Consider the following 14,919-nt stretch of genomic DNA (forward strand, 5'->3'; position numbering starts at 1 on the left):
CCGTGATGTCTTCTAACGCTAATCTCAACGGAATGAGCCCTGTGGAGCTCGAAAGTGAGATAACTGAGCTTGAGCTTCGATTAAAAGATGCCCGCAGCAGATTACAAGATGCCGGCAAACTCTCTATCAGGAATCTTTCCATGGACCATCGTATGTTTCTTACTAGTCAGAAAACCCTGGATCTAAACTCAACAAGTGACAATTTTTGAGTCTTAGAAGACACCAACAAGAACACGCAACTTCCGTCATTCCTGCATCCACTTTTGTTGATCTGTGACACAGCCTTACCCTTGGGTTCGTTCGCCTATTCCAGCGGTCTCGAGTCATTCATTGCACACAACAAAGTTTCTTCAACGCAAAATACTCAGTCAGCATCGTTTCAAAGATTTCTCAAACTGTCAATTGCTTCTGTATCCAGCACTTCTTTACCATATCTCTTGGAGGCTTATCGCTTCCCAGGGGAGCTTGAAAGATTAGACAATGATTTCGATGCTTCAACACCTTGCACGGTAGCACGAAGAGCCAGCGTTGCTCAGGGTAGGGCACTATTGAACGTGTGGGAAAAGTCCTTTCGCATGACTTATTCCCGTCGCACTCATACGATTGATCCCTCCACAACTATATCCGCCGTAGCGGCCATCGAAAACTTTTCCCAAGCCTTGAAATCTGGTGGGTTTGATGACGAACTTCTGGGTCCAAATGGTCATTTCGCTCCATTATGGGGCACATTCTGCTCTGCAGTGGGCATCGATATCAACCTAGCAGCCTATACTTTCATGTTGAATCATGCAAAGGCTGTTTTGAGTGCATCGGTGCGCGCATCTGTCATGGGACCTTACCAAGCACAAAGCATTTTGGCTAGCGATCAGCTCCGTGACTCACTAAATAACAGGATACAAGCTGAATACCATACCAAAACCGAGGATGCTGGTCAGGTAGCTCCAGTACTCGACTTATGGGTGGGTAGGCACGAGTTGCTGTACAGCAGGATATTCAATTCGTGAAATGATCGAATGCAACAAAACCTACCAACGAAAACCAGGAGCCTACAACCAAAGAAGCTTAGAGTTGAAACAATCCTACTCTTACATTTTGCAAATACAATAGCGTTACATCCAGATGACAAGATCGCCATATTAACGCCCCAACTGGTAACCAAAAGCATTTCCATCTCCTTTCCGGTTGAGCAATGTCGCTCCCAGCGACAAAACAACGCCAACACCACCACCCTCAGAAAAAAAAACCTCCCACAAAAGGAATAGGACAGGATGAAAGGCGAGAAAATGAATCATAAAGGATTGCCAAACACCAATCGCTTGCAAATCCCATAAAACAACATAATGCTAACAGAAAATTCATAATAATAAGCCGTGCGTTGTGCCTTTTACAAAAGACGGTACTGAAAACAAATAGTGTACAATTCTAAAAGGAACAAGTTGTGGGACAGTAGCCACAATGTGCTTGGTCGTCACTCAAAGCGTGATATGCATATGATCATTGCTTCCGAACGATTTGTTGCAATTTGGACACTTCCGGGACCGCGAAACCTGTCGTTCTTCTACACAATCCTTGCAAAAGACATGTCCGCAAGTCTTGATGACTGTGTCTTTGAAGTTCCGTCGACACACGGTGCAAAGTGCAAGACTCTATATGCATATTAGTCGCTGTTCAAAAATCTTTGTATGGTGGCTACTTACCCTCAGCATTTCGTACTCCGAAGAGGAGTTACCAAGAGACTTTGTTTTCCAGTTTTCGAGACTCTTCGTTGTGTCGGCGAGGGACGATTTCAGACTCTCAATTTCGGTTTCGGCTTTTCTACAAGCCGATGTGGCGTTGGATAGCGAAGAGTCCTTGGTTGTTGCCATGGTCTTGAGTTCCGCGACTTGTGCTTTAAGGCCTTCAACAATGATGCTGCTTTCGTTACCTTGCTGCTGTAAAGCACGGTACTTGGTTGAAACCGAGTTTAGGGCCTCTTTTCTCTCCGAAAGTTGCTTTTCCAAGTTCATCACAAGCTGACGAGTAGCAGACTCTGCATCTTTGAGTTGGGAGATGATGTCGGAACTCTTAGAGTTCTGTAGCCTCAAAGTGCGCACCTCAGCATCTCGAGCTTCTTTACTTTTCATAGCAGCAAAGTACTTCTGGTCAGCCTTGGCCTTTTCTGCCACTAATCGTTGAGTCTTCTCTTCCAAAGCGCTGAAGTCCGTTGTCTTCTGCATGGCTAGAGTCGAATACTTCTTGCATACAGTTTGCATAGAAGTGAGTTCCGTGTTGAGAAGTGAATATTGGCGTTCAAGGCTTTGATATTTTGCGCGCAATTCCTCTATTGGTAATTCTTCCGCGGAAGACTCCTTTGAAGCGTCGACCTGGATTCGCGACCTTTCCAACTCCGATTCTAGCGCTGTTATCTGTGCCTCTCTTGCAGCGGCCAGCTCTCGAACTTTCTCCACGGCCGTTCTTTCTTGGTCCTGCGCGGCCTTTCTCATTTGCTGATCGGCAAGGAGTTCATCTCGAGCATTTCTGATTCTTGCGAGGTCTGTTTCGGCTTTTTGCAACTGGGCATCCTTTTCTTCCACTTCTTTTTGCTTTTCGGCATCCATCTGGTTTCGGTAAGCAGTTCGCTCCGCCTGAAGCTTCTCTGCTTCCTGCCTCAGCTGAACATTTAATGCTTCAAGGTGGTTGATGCGCTTAATGACGTCTTCGTGCTGGGATTTGAACTGTTTGAAGAGGGCAGTGTTGGCATAATCGTCGTCCGTAAGTCTCGAGTTCTAATATGCTATATGTCAGGTATGTTCTGAGACAGGGATTTTTCCAAAGAGATCTTACTAACCTTAACCGTTAGGGAAGTGACCTGGCTCGTCAGTTTCGCATTTTCGGCTTCAAGGACCTCCAGCTGTTCTCGTTGTTTCTGCGAAACGGCCATTGCCTTGTTGTAGGTTTCTTCTAAGCCTGTGTTCTTTTCGGGGGCAGGACCAGAACCATTGACTGGCGAGCTTTCTTCACGACCTACAGAGGATGAACCATCACCGCCAGGGCGTTGGGCACCGAGAAGATATTGTTTTTCGAGCTTGGCAACCGTCAAGCTCCTTGCTCGATCTAGCTTCTTTTCGGCCATCATATAACGAAGAGATGCCTCTTCTAATTGCTCTTCAAATTGCTGTCTTTCCGATAAGGCTTTTTCGAGTTCGGTTATCGAAACTTTCTCTTCGGCCAACTTCTTTGCCAGTTTGCTCTGCAGTTCTGAAACTTCCGCAGTCGCCTTTGGTGAAGTAGAAATCAACCTAGAAATCGTCTCCTTTATGTCGTCGGACCGATCTTTTAGATGCTTTTTGAACTTGTCATCATCGTCAAACAATAGCGAAGTGCGAAAGGGCGGATGATCTGTGAACCAAGTCAGAGGATTTTTAAACAGTCAACAAGTGCTATGATGTCCCCACGAACCTTTGGCTTGTATATCCGAATCGCTAACCAGTATCTTGACTTCATCGATCAACTAGATAGATTGCCAGGTTAGACACACTCAACAATTAATACCCAATAAATCAGCCTTACCTGCTTGAACCATGCATCTATTATTCGAAGGTGATCTTGATGGAAAGTGGCTGTTTTCGTCATTTCTTTGACCTTGGTTTCCAGTGTAACCTTTTCCCGCTTGAATTCTTGCATTTGACGCCATATAGCATCTTTGGTAAAGCGCTGTATTAATCACGCGTTAGCAACATTCTATTCCTTTGCTTCTTTGACGATCCCGAAGAAAAATCAAATTCGTTCGATGCAGGATGCGTCTTGCGACAATGTAACTCACGTCCAAATCGTCCTTCCACGGCATGTCCGCGTCCGGATGAGGCTTGTTTCCGTTGATGGAAGTTGCCTGTTTTTTCAACGGAGGCGTGACATCACTTTGGTCGTGGCCAGCAGGTCTCTTCCGGTCTTCCATCTTGATGAGACCGGACTCAGACGTAACGGGGGTTGCTTCAACGGTCGGCATCAGTGGCTAACACGACTTGTGGGGTGGAAAAAGTCGCTTCAAACCAGCCAGGACGATGCGCTGTATGAGAAATATCCTGCCGCAGTCACAGGCAAGCAGCAGCTGGGTGGTTTGCAAGGGATCGTAGGAGGGAGTCGAAATAAGCAAAGAAGACACCACCTCCACGAACAGGAGGATTTTCGACTTGGGCCCTTCCTTAGCGCCTCCCTAGCGCCGGGTCACGTGATTCAGCCCACTTGTTCTTCTCCGCAGCCTCGCAAAAGTCATCGCTGCCTGCAAGTCACATCCGGACCACGAAAAGTAACTTACAGAGCCAGATACCGCAAATCCGAGATCTCAGGCTCGGCTACAGTCTTTGAATTCGCAACGATGTGACTGGAAGTTTATCTCTTGCACCAAAATGAAGTCGTTCACAAGTTCTGCGATTAGTGAGTCATCTCCACCCCGCATCGGGATAAACATAGCCTTATATTTTTTTTTTCACTCTTAGATAAGTCGGGCAAGAAATTCGCACCAAAGGCTCCTGCTCGCCGTCCTGCAGCAGCATCAAAACCTGCAGCGCCAGCACCAAAACCCAATCCCGATATCGAAAATCAAAATGCGCCTACTGTGCCGCAACCCGAAGCAGGCCATGCCGCCGCGGGGGCCTTGGTTGCAGATCCCCCAATAGAAAAACCAAGCGATTCCCAGTTGTCTCAAACCGTCGAACCGCCAGCTCCTACCTCCGTGCCTGTATCACAGCCCAAACCCGTCCCGTCCGTCCCAGTTCTTAAAACTAGTGGCCAGCCTCAAAAGAAGCGTGATGCCGTTGGAAAGGCCGTCCCGATTCCTATTCCGATCCCGAAACCAAGGCGGGCCACAGCGTTACCGACTCCTACTACGGAAACTTCGTCTTCTAAAGCACGGGTTACCTCTAATGTACCACAAACCGACGCTCCACCAGCAAGGCAGAGTACCGAAGAGACGGCTTTACGGGAGAGAGATATCAATAACTTGGGCCAAGTGCAGCAGTCGTATAATGATTACAATGATGAAACGACTCCTCAACAACTATCCACGGCACAAAATCGGCTCCCAGAGTTGGATGAACCGACAGGAAATGTGGAAACCAATAATGTCGATTTAGACTCAACGTTGGAACCTCTTCGAACTGACGAATCTTCCGTTACTCCAGTCTCTAGAGAAGCATCTCACGCGGAGGAAAATGGCTCTGCCACAACTGTCCCAAAGAAAGGGCGAAAGCCACCCACAGCACCGCGAAAAACCAAGAGAACTGGTGCGGAACCTCAGGTGAAAAAACAGCGCACCAAAAGGAAGCGGGAAGCAACTCCCGAAGAGTCGGAAGCTGTTGAAATTGCTCCGACGGTTATAAAGATGTCAGAGCTGTGCCGAGATCTTCGGACCGGCAAAAAATCCAAACGAGAAGTAGAACTACGCGGTCTTGAATCTGCGGAAGCAGAGCGCAAACAAAGGGCTAAAGATGACTCGCGTAATTCTGTTTCTACGGTCAAACAGCAATCGGAGAACAATGAAACCGGCGCCGACAATCCTGAATCAACTCCACAGAAGAATCAGTCCGGACCACGAATGAGAATTGTCAACGGCGAGATCGTCATTGATAACGAGTCTCTACAGGTGGATCGACGAGCCGACTTGGAATCTAGCCATATGGAAGACGTGTTAGAGAGTCGGCTTAGCAGGAAAATAAATCAGGCCTCTTATGGAAAGCGAACAAAGGCAGAATCGTGGGATGAGGAGATGACCGATTTGTTTTATCGCGGCCTACGAATGTTTGGTACGGATTTCATGATGATCAGCAAAATGTTTCCAGGAAGATCTCGCCGCCAGATCAAGTTGAAATTCAACAACGAAGAACGCCGAGACCCCGAAAGGATCAAAAGTACATTAATGGGACCTCCTGAAGCCGTCGATATTCAATCATACTCGGAAATGACGAATACTGTATATGAAGACCCCCAACTTATACAGCAGGAATTGGACGAGGATAAGAAACGAATCGAGGAGCAACATGCAAAAGAAAAACTTGCACAGGAGGACCTTCTCCGCAATCCCGGCGGTCCTTCTGGCGACGCAAATGTCGCACAAAGTGTTGAGAAGCCCGCTCGTTCGAAGAAACAGACTTCTGCTTCCAAGAATGTCTATTGGGGAAAGGAAGAGATTCTTAATGATTAGGGGTTACGGCCTTTATTTTTACGAAGTCACAAAAGGGCGGGTTGGTCATTATTGGTAACGCACCAGTTCGAAGGCGCATTTGGCTTTAATACCCTATAGAGGTGCTATGGGCGTTTATGGTTTTGGCTTTGTACTAATATATTCATTTAATGTTACTTGCTATGCTCCTATGAGCGCCAACATTGAAAATTATCTTCTTGATAAAAAGTGCACGCAACCGGGCTAAAACTTCCTATCACCGTCTTTGGGTCGACCCAAAGCCCGTACTGGGACTAGTTGAGGAGAACCCTGACGAACGCCTTGAGCTGCCCTCCCCCGGATCTGTCTGAAACGAGCTCGATCCTCTCGATCTTCGCCCCATTGCGTAGCCCGCTGCACCGCCGGTGGTAGCACCGGTAGCAGCGCCAGTCCAGAATCCTGGTCTAGAAGACGAGCTGGAAGTAGACGGCTTCCAATGAGTATCGGGATTGTAATCATAAGGCGGAGGAGGATCTCTCGGATCGTCCCACCCGCCGCCACCACCACCACCACCTGGTCCTCGCGGGCGTCTACGGCGGTTGCTTCCTCTCCGTCTAGGATTGCTGCTGTTGTCACATAACGTAAATAGGACCAAGACGAGAATAACAAACAATACTAGCCAGACCACCCAGCCCAGTGAACTCGTCGATGGCTTGTCGTTAGTCGTACCATGCTTAGCATAATGGTGTCCATAACGCTTTTTGCCTTCGTCGGTCAGCAGAAGACGATACTCCACGCCACAACTCCCTTTGAGGACCCATGGATCGTTAGAGTCTCGGTAGCCCTCGCATATCACGTTGGTAGAGCCCAGCTTGAATTCGGCTGGTAGAGATGCAGTGCAGGTCCATTCAACGTCCTCTTCGTCGTATGCATGGCCTTGGTTTGTGCAGCGCATGGTGTCGATCGAGTATAGTTTGCAGATGCTGGATGATGGGCCGACGCATTTTAACTGCGGGACAGGAGACACGCGACGGTGAGAGGTCATACGGCCTCCATGTAGAGTGAGAGTTTGCACATTGGACAGAAGAATGGCATCTTGCCCAGGTGCCGCAGCGAATGCGAGGGAGAGTAGAGTGAAACAGAAAGGGAGATAGTTAACAAGGATGGCTTGCATCTTGTCAGCTCCTTGCTGCAGTCTCCTCAGAGATGCAGGTATGTCGATGACTTCTCAAGCAGTGCTCGACTCTCAGTAGTCAACAGATAGGCGTGAAAGGGAGACACGTAAATTGTTGGCGGCTGAGCAAGAAGCTGCTGCCATCAACGTGGCCTCTTCGGGATGTATTCGGAAAATTTGCCACCAGTACTGACTGTCAGAACATACAATGCTGGGCTATTTTTTATGATGATATTGATGTCCAGAGTCTCTCCTTGTGGATGCAGCGGTGTTTGCTAGAAGAGATATTGGGCGATGTGTTAGTGAGTGGAACAGATTCGATGACATCACATCTCAAAGCAGCAGCAAGTGAGCGCAATCTACGGCCACGGCAGGTCTTTAAATTCTACCGGTTGGCAATATGGACTCGGGCGGTAGCTTTTGGATATTATCCGATAGCAGTCTTAGAAGATCTGAAGTCGCTGAATGCTGAATGCTGAAATGGCAGAAATGGCGAGCTGGAAAGTGGAGCTCGACCGGGCAAGAACGACGACAAGGGCGGAAAACAACATTTCAAGGTTCGCGCGGCAATTCTCTCCTCACCAACTCCCCCTCAATCGAATACTCAGCCCTGTGGGGGATGATGGGCACTTCATGGACATAGACTCATTGGTCTGCCATGTCTCAACACTCGCAAAGTAGGTTGCTTCTAATCGACTTGCGGTCGATCTCGCTAACGAGTCTCGTCGCCTTTGTTAGATGACGCTTCTGGTGTCCTCGCTCAGCCCTCGTAAGGACTTCTTTTGTTTGGCAAGAAAAACCCCTCCTAAAGAACGAGAGACTGATGGTTTTATTTTCAGGCTGTCTTTCACCCAGGGCTTCATACTCGGGCAGCTCTCCATTGTGCTTTTGATTGGAGCTTTTATCAAGTTTTTCATCTTCGGAGAAGCTCCAGTGCCGCCCTCTCGCGGGCTCGCCAGTCGCACCGCAGCCCACCGTCGATCGTACTCAATTAACCAGGCCGACAATAGCGGTGTCAGTCCGAGAACGCTGCGAGAAAAACCGTCGACGTCGAATGTACTGCGCCCGGTGCCTGCGTCGGCAACCAACACGCTCTCGATCCTGAGGAAAACGTATTACAATGCCGTCCCTCCGCAGTTCTCGACCAAGCATGGGCGAAATAGGATACAGCATTCTACGCATCAACCGGAGTCGCTGGATTGGTTTAATGTGATAATCGCGCAGACACTTGCCCAGTACCGACAGACTGCGTACCTTCTCAAAGACTCGCCGACGTCTTCGGTTTTAGACTCGCTCTCGGCCGCGATCAACGACCCCGACAAGAAGCCATCCTTTATCGATACAATTAAAGTTACAGATATATCGCTAGGCGAGGAATTCCCGATCTTCAGCAATTGCCGGGTTATTGCCGTGGACGATCCAACCTCCGATGGGGGGAGGTTGCAGGCGCTGATGGACGTGGATCTTAGCGATGACAATCTCTCACTTGCCATTGAGACTTCATTGATACTTAATTACCCAAAACCCCGCTCTGCAGTGCTCCCCGTCGCTCTGTCTGTCTCTGTTGTTCGTTTCTCCGGAACACTTTGCATTTCTCTCATTCCTGCCAACGCGTCAGCTTCGTCGCAAGGGCCCGCCTCAGCCCCAGATACAACTCCATTAGGAGCGCGATCGCTCTTTCAGCAAATCATTCCCGAAGCGAGTGAGCCGGCCGAAAACACGTCACCAGAATCTCCCAAAACGGGAGTCCCAAAAACCAATCTTGCATTCTCATTCCTACCAGACTACCGGCTAGATCTATCTGTCAGATCATTGATTGGCTCAAAAAGTAGACTCCAGGATGTCCCCAAGGTGGCACAGCTAGTGGAGGCTCGCATCCAGTCCTGGTTTGAAGAGCGCGTCGTCGAGCCTAGAGTACAGGTTGTCGGGCTTCCAGACTTTTGGCCACGGATGGGCCGGACTGGTGTTCGGGAGGATGGCGATACGGCCACCACAAATACGGCTGCTTCGTCCCGAGCTGGCCAATCCAGGACAGCCGATGTGGCTGGGTCTGAGGAAGCCATCATTGAAAGCGACACGGAGCAAGAGGGACTGCGTTTTCGCGGGCCATCGAGGTATGAGTCTGCGCGGGCGGACGATATCCCACGAGCCAGTGGTGTATATGGAGAGGAATCGGATGCCCGCAGGCCTGTTAATCTTACAAGCAGCCAAAGCTACGACATACCAGGCTCAATGCCCGGTTCGGCGCTGTGACGCGTTTATTTCAGGAAAATCTTACAGACTAGACTCGGGTCAAGACGAAGATGATGATAGCCGTGCACTTTGATATCACGGCGTGTAATTTAATATATTTTCACGTGGTCAGGTTATAAATCATTACAAAATTTAAAAGTAATCAAGATCTTTGCAGATAGGATTGACGATGGGGGTTGACATCGACCTCGGGGCCGCGGTTAAGCGGCGTCCACTTTGGCTCGTCCTGGAAAAGACGCATCGCCTTGATGTACTGTTCCTGTCAGCATATTCCTGTTTCTTTGGGGAAAAAACAAGCTTACGTTCTTGGAATCCGTCGTGAAGCGATGGTAAATGCCCGCGGGAAGAATCAAGAGATCGTTCTTGACCAGACGAATGCGCACCCAGTCGTCATTCTGGCTGCGAACGTCAAAGAACCCTTCACCATCAAGAATATACCGAATCTCCTCGTCCTCATGCAGATGCTCGTGGAAGAACGACTTGACTTTTTCCTCGTAAATGTCGCCCATCTTTTCGGGTGAGACGGTGATTTCGTCGCGGTTTTTGTAGCCGCGGTCGCGCGCGAGAGCGTCGACGTCGGCGACTTGAGGGCACAGGCGGTAGACGACGCCGAGGGATTCGAGGTAGGAGGTGTCGACCTGGCGGCCAGAGTCGTGGTCTTCACGTTGGTCGCCCTGGGGCATTCATCTTATCAGTATTGTCTGCTGAATAATATGAGGGGAAAGCATATTATTTCCCCAAATAGCAAACAGAGGCAGGCACTCACAGGGGCGTTGTCATAGTAGTAGGCCTTCATTTTGATGGGTATATTGCAGTGTCAATTGACAGAAGAAGAAAAATTCAGGGTTGTTGTCGGAGACGAGTAGTCGAGATAAATAGTCGAGATGCGGAGCTCTTTAAATAAGTGTACTATATACGTAAATTCTTGGAACGCGAAGAGCACGGCAATGACGAATGATTGGCGGGGTGTAAGCACTAATCCCAAGCTAGAGAACGATTAGTATTGGATCGAGAAGAAGTGGAAGTGTTCAGCAATTATTATTAATTAATGAGAAGAGGTGAAAAGAGGCCGATCACGCAACATTTACTGCGTCAGGGAAGGCTTTCTGCTGTGGGGCCCTGGAGGTTAAAGCCAATCCGGTGCTCGGCCAATCACAATGTACAGAGGGAGCACTCTCTGCCAGAAAGGGACTAGTGCGTGCAGACCCGCTTGATGTGATATCCAGAGCCTCTGATTGGTGGTTGTATTTCTTATAGTATTCTCTTCCTTCTGTATAGTTTCACCTTTGCCTTTTTCGAGTCAGTTTTCTAGAAGGATCCATCTCCGTGCAGACAGTCGGCCAGCCGATCGCTGTATGCAGTTGAGATTAGTGGCGGCCTCGCCAGGCACGGCGAGCAACGGCCGCCAATCACCTGCTTAGGGCCGGCGTTTGCTCTGTTTCACGTCAAAAATAGCCCTATACAAACAAGTTCTCGAGAACATGGACCCTGCTGTAAGACTTTTTATTTTCCTATTTTTGTTAGTTATTTATTTCTTTTCAGGTCAGGACAACCTTCTTCCCTATTTTATTCTGAGCTGTTTTAGCGGCCCATGGCGACATACATGGTCTTCGCTATGCTCGCCTCATCAATGACTGCTGCTGCATCGCCCAATCTCTTTTTGCGAACAGATTCTTCCGCTTGTGAAAGCTCTTACTCGCAATGCGGATCTGCATTTCCTGCAGATTTCTGCTGCCCTTCTAGTACAACGTGCCTGGGGGTCGATGGCAACTCTACGGTGATCTGCTGTCCCTCTGGTAGTAGTTGCGATTATATTGAACCCATCATCTGCGACGTCCAAGCGCAGAATGCCACTTTGCACCCAAATATCTTTGTCAAAACGACTCGATTGGCAGACACACTGTCGTCCTGCGGCGATGAATGCTGCCCATTCGGCTATTCTTGTCAAAGCGATGTCTGTTGTCTGGACAGCGAGACTGCTTCACCGGGGGTTCAACATCAACACCAACATCAATACCAGCTTTAACATCAACGTCAATTTCGGGTAGTACGTCGACATCAGTTTCAGAGTCCACTACAACCACACCCCCCTCAACTTTTTCTACGATCCTGATCACGATAACCCCGGCTGCAACTGCACATTCAACGTCTCAGCCTGACAAATCGCCGGTCGGGATCATTGTTCCTGCAGTCGTCGTCCCCCTCGTTGTTATCTTGACTGTGGTAATCATTGCAATCATATTCGTCAGAAGACGGCGGGCTTCACGCCGTCAATTGAAACCAGAAATACCCTCTTCGTTATACTTGATTAGCAACAAAGCCGAGCTTCCAGGGGAAAATTTTCGTGCTGAACTCGATGGGAAAGGCACCATGACTGCACCTTTTGCGCAGGACAATGCCATCAACTATGGAAAACCTGCAGAATTGCCTTGATGAGAAAATGAGAGCATGAAAATAGAATAGACATTTTAGGGCTGTCATGGGCTTGGCGTTTTCACCGTTCATTTCAACTGTATAAGAGCTTCCTGACCAAATGTATCAATATATAGAATAAAATAGACACTGCTTATTGATTTAATTTATTAAATATTAATTAATTATATGTCAGAGTGGACCTGGCATTTCAATGTCATTGGCAAATTGGTGATTATCATCATGTGACCCCTTATCTCCGAACGGCGAACTTGACTTTTTTTTAATTCGGCAGAAAGTTCAATGTTGTTGTCAACCAATGCAGGCTTCAACAATGGCCCTGCGACTGCGTTCGACGGCGCCTTTTCGCCGGGGCTACAATGCCCATAATTTAATCACAGCTCACCGTCGGCATTTCGCGTCGCATTCCAGCGCCCGGTACCTTCCCCTGAACTTCACTTCTGCACAACCTCACATCTCCAAAACAACAAATGCTGACCAGTGTTTTTCTTGTACCAGACCGTACGATGTCGTCGTTATCGGAGGCGGCCACGCCGGCGCAGAAGCATGCGCAGCAGCAGCACGCTCCGGCGCTCACACAGCTCTAGTCACCCCATCGCTCTCAAACATCGGCGTCTGTTCCTGCAACCCCAGCTTTGGCGGAATCGGCAAGGGGACCATGATCCGCGAGATTGACGCTTTGGACGGTGTCGCAGGACGCATAATCGACAAGGCGGGCATCATGTTTCGCATGCTGAACCGCTCAAAGGGCCCGGCTGTCTGGGGTCCGCGTGCCCAGATCGATCGCGACTTGTATCAGAGGTATATGCGGGATGAGTTGGTGTCGACTAAGAACTTGAGCATTCTCGAAGGCAAAGTCGCAGATATTGTTTTGTCGCGGGAGGAGGATGGCGTGTTGTCGGCAGGTACAAAGGGAAAGATTGTCGGCGTGAGGCTAGAGTCTGGCGAAGTGATCCCGACGAGCCGTGTTGTTATTACTACCGGCACCTTTTTGGGCGGAGAAATACACATCGGGCTGGAGGTCTATCCGTCTGGACGCATGGGCGAGGCGGCCACATTCGGACTGAGCAAGTCTCTCCGCGACGCAGGCTTTGAACTCGGCCGGTTAAAGACAGGAACACCGCCACGGTTGGATAAAAAGTCTATCGATTTCTCGTCTCTAGAGGTGCAGCCTGGCGACTCGCCGCCAAACCCATTTTCATACATGAACGACGCAGTGCAGGTTGGAGACGAAGGGCAGCTGACATGTTGGATGACGCATACAAACGAAGAGTCGCACAAAATCATCAGGGCCAATTTGGACAAATCAATACATATCCGGGAAACCGTCAAGGGTCCACGATACTGCCCGTCGTTGGAGTCCAAGATTATTCGGTTCACCGACAAGCCGCAACATCAAATTTGGCTGGAGCCCGAGGGATTTGCGCCAAACGATGTCATCTATCCCAACGGCATATCCATGACGGTGCCGGCGGATGCACAAGAGGCCATGCTACGGACAGTGCGCGGTTTAGAGAATGTGCGCATGCTACAACCTGGGTACGGGGTGGAATACGACTACGTGGACCCTCGCAACCTCAAGCCTACTCTCGAGACAAAGCTCATCTCTGGACTGTACCTGGCCGGACAAATCAACGGCACGACCGGCTACGAAGAAGCAGCCGGACAGGGTGTTTTGGCGGGCACAAACGCTGGACTGGCGGCGCTGGGCCGACCGCCCATGATTCTCTCCAGGGCAGACGGGTACATTGGCATCATGGTGGACGATTTGATCACCAAGGGAGTCTCGGAGCCGTACCGCATGTTCACTACTCGCAGCGAGTTCCGCATCTCAGCGCGTTCTGACAATGCCGATCTCCGGCTGACCGCCATGGGCCGCGAGGCATCTGTTGTATCTGACAAGCGCTGGAATCATTTTGCAGAGACCAAGGCGCAAATCGACGAGCTCTGGTCGTTGCTGGAAAACACCAGGTTTACCTCGAACCACTGGTCACGACTGGGCTTCCCAACACGCGTGGACACGTCGTACCGGACTGCGCTCGACATGCTCTGCCTCAAGGGCGTCTCGGTCGAATCACTAATACCCTACATCGAGTCCTCAACAAAAGGAATAGCATACTCGGCCACATCCTTCCCAGCCGAAATCCGGAAGCGGGTGACGATCGAAGCCCAGTATGCGCCGTACGTGACGCGCCAAAATCTCATGGCCGAGCGTTTCAAACGCGAAGAAAACATGCTGCTGCCGCCAGGCCTGGACTATGCAACAGTGCATGGCATCAGCACTGAAGAGCGGCAGATTTTGGGCCGCGTGCGGCCTGAAAGCATCGGCATGATGCGGCGCATTGAGGGCATCACGCCGACCGGTGCGCTTCGATTGATGATGCACGTTCGCCAGGCGGAGCGACTGGGAGAGCAGGATATTGCGAGTGCGACGCTTACATGATTTTTATTTTTTATTTTCTAATTCTCTGTATACTCTTGTGGGATGCATAGCACGGCCTAGTCTGGAGTTTTGCTTTGTTTTGTTTTGTTTTTGTATAATATTGTACCATAGAATTATTATCATAAAATAGATATCACTCCAATTAACGCAATGGCTCTCGCACAGACCTGGCCATGTATGCATCACGAGTCGGAACGAGGGAACGAGGGGGGGTCTCAGTCATCACGCGGACACCCCTTGATTCAGGCGATCAAAACTCCTCGATTTATGCATGGCAGTATATGCATGTCTGGATCGACCATGCTTTATGGCTTTGGTCGAGTAGACGTATTCCTACATACATATATGTATTTGATATCTTCGCGGAGATCTGTCCTCCGCTGCGTCCCCAGATGTCGTATACATGGTTGATTCGTGTACATATTGTGTACTAAGTATACTTGTGAGCTAGTTTATACTAGTTGTACTAGTCATGATCAA

The 14,919-nt window shown here is 49.4% G+C and overlaps 7 protein-coding genes across 7 annotated transcripts; 4 read left to right on the top strand and 3 right to left on the bottom strand.

Annotated features, from left to right (window-relative positions):
* Positions 1 to 5: 5 nt before the first annotated feature.
* On the top strand, positions 6 to 1,004 carry TRUGW13939_07197 (uncharacterized protein; the record flags this gene model as incomplete). Its single annotated transcript, XM_035490339.1, has 2 exons — positions 6 to 150; positions 217 to 1,004. The coding sequence occupies 2 exons, from the start codon at positions 6 to 8 to the stop codon at positions 1,002 to 1,004; spliced, it is 933 nt and encodes a 310-aa protein (XP_035346232.1).
* A 464-nt stretch (positions 1,005 to 1,468) lies between these two features.
* TRUGW13939_07198 (uncharacterized protein) lies at positions 1,469 to 3,985 on the bottom strand (the record flags this gene model as incomplete). The annotated part of the gene is made up of 7 exons (XM_035490340.1): positions 1,469 to 1,558; positions 1,602 to 1,646; positions 1,698 to 2,765; positions 2,828 to 3,378; positions 3,439 to 3,490; positions 3,550 to 3,693; positions 3,803 to 3,985. The coding sequence occupies 7 exons, from the start codon at positions 3,983 to 3,985 to the stop codon at positions 1,469 to 1,471; spliced, it is 2,133 nt and encodes a 710-aa protein (XP_035346233.1).
* A 400-nt stretch (positions 3,986 to 4,385) lies between these two features.
* Positions 4,386 to 6,178, top strand: TRUGW13939_07199 (uncharacterized protein; the record flags this gene model as incomplete). The annotated part of the gene is made up of 2 exons (XM_035490341.1): positions 4,386 to 4,413; positions 4,476 to 6,178. 2 exons carry the CDS (start codon positions 4,386 to 4,388, stop codon positions 6,176 to 6,178), a joined length of 1,731 nt encoding a protein of 576 aa, XP_035346234.1.
* A 235-nt stretch (positions 6,179 to 6,413) lies between these two features.
* On the bottom strand, positions 6,414 to 7,310 carry TRUGW13939_07200 (uncharacterized protein; the record flags this gene model as incomplete). Its single annotated transcript, XM_035490342.1, has 1 exon — positions 6,414 to 7,310. The coding sequence occupies one exon, from the start codon at positions 7,308 to 7,310 to the stop codon at positions 6,414 to 6,416; it is 897 nt and encodes a 298-aa protein (XP_035346235.1).
* A 658-nt stretch (positions 7,311 to 7,968) lies between these two features.
* Positions 7,969 to 9,563, top strand: TRUGW13939_07201 (uncharacterized protein; the record flags this gene model as incomplete). The annotated part of the gene is made up of 3 exons (XM_035490343.1): positions 7,969 to 7,987; positions 8,049 to 8,079; positions 8,150 to 9,563. 3 exons carry the CDS (start codon positions 7,969 to 7,971, stop codon positions 9,561 to 9,563), a joined length of 1,464 nt encoding a protein of 487 aa, XP_035346236.1.
* Positions 9,564 to 9,705: 142 nt separating this feature from the next.
* Positions 9,706 to 10,359, bottom strand: TRUGW13939_07202 (uncharacterized protein; the record flags this gene model as incomplete). Its single annotated transcript, XM_035490344.1, has 3 exons — positions 9,706 to 9,816; positions 9,866 to 10,237; positions 10,330 to 10,359. 3 exons carry the CDS (start codon positions 10,357 to 10,359, stop codon positions 9,706 to 9,708), a joined length of 513 nt encoding a protein of 170 aa, XP_035346237.1.
* A 1,935-nt stretch (positions 10,360 to 12,294) lies between these two features.
* On the top strand, positions 12,295 to 14,439 carry TRUGW13939_07203 (uncharacterized protein; the record flags this gene model as incomplete). The annotated part of the gene is made up of 1 exon (XM_035490345.1): positions 12,295 to 14,439. The coding sequence occupies one exon, from the start codon at positions 12,295 to 12,297 to the stop codon at positions 14,437 to 14,439; it is 2,145 nt and encodes a 714-aa protein (XP_035346238.1).
* Positions 14,440 to 14,919: the final 480 nt, after the last annotated feature.

Source organism: Talaromyces rugulosus, chromosome IV (genome assembly GCF_013368755.1).
Source record: "Talaromyces rugulosus chromosome IV, complete sequence".
Taxonomy (NCBI): domain Eukaryota; kingdom Fungi; phylum Ascomycota; class Eurotiomycetes; order Eurotiales; family Trichocomaceae; genus Talaromyces; species Talaromyces rugulosus.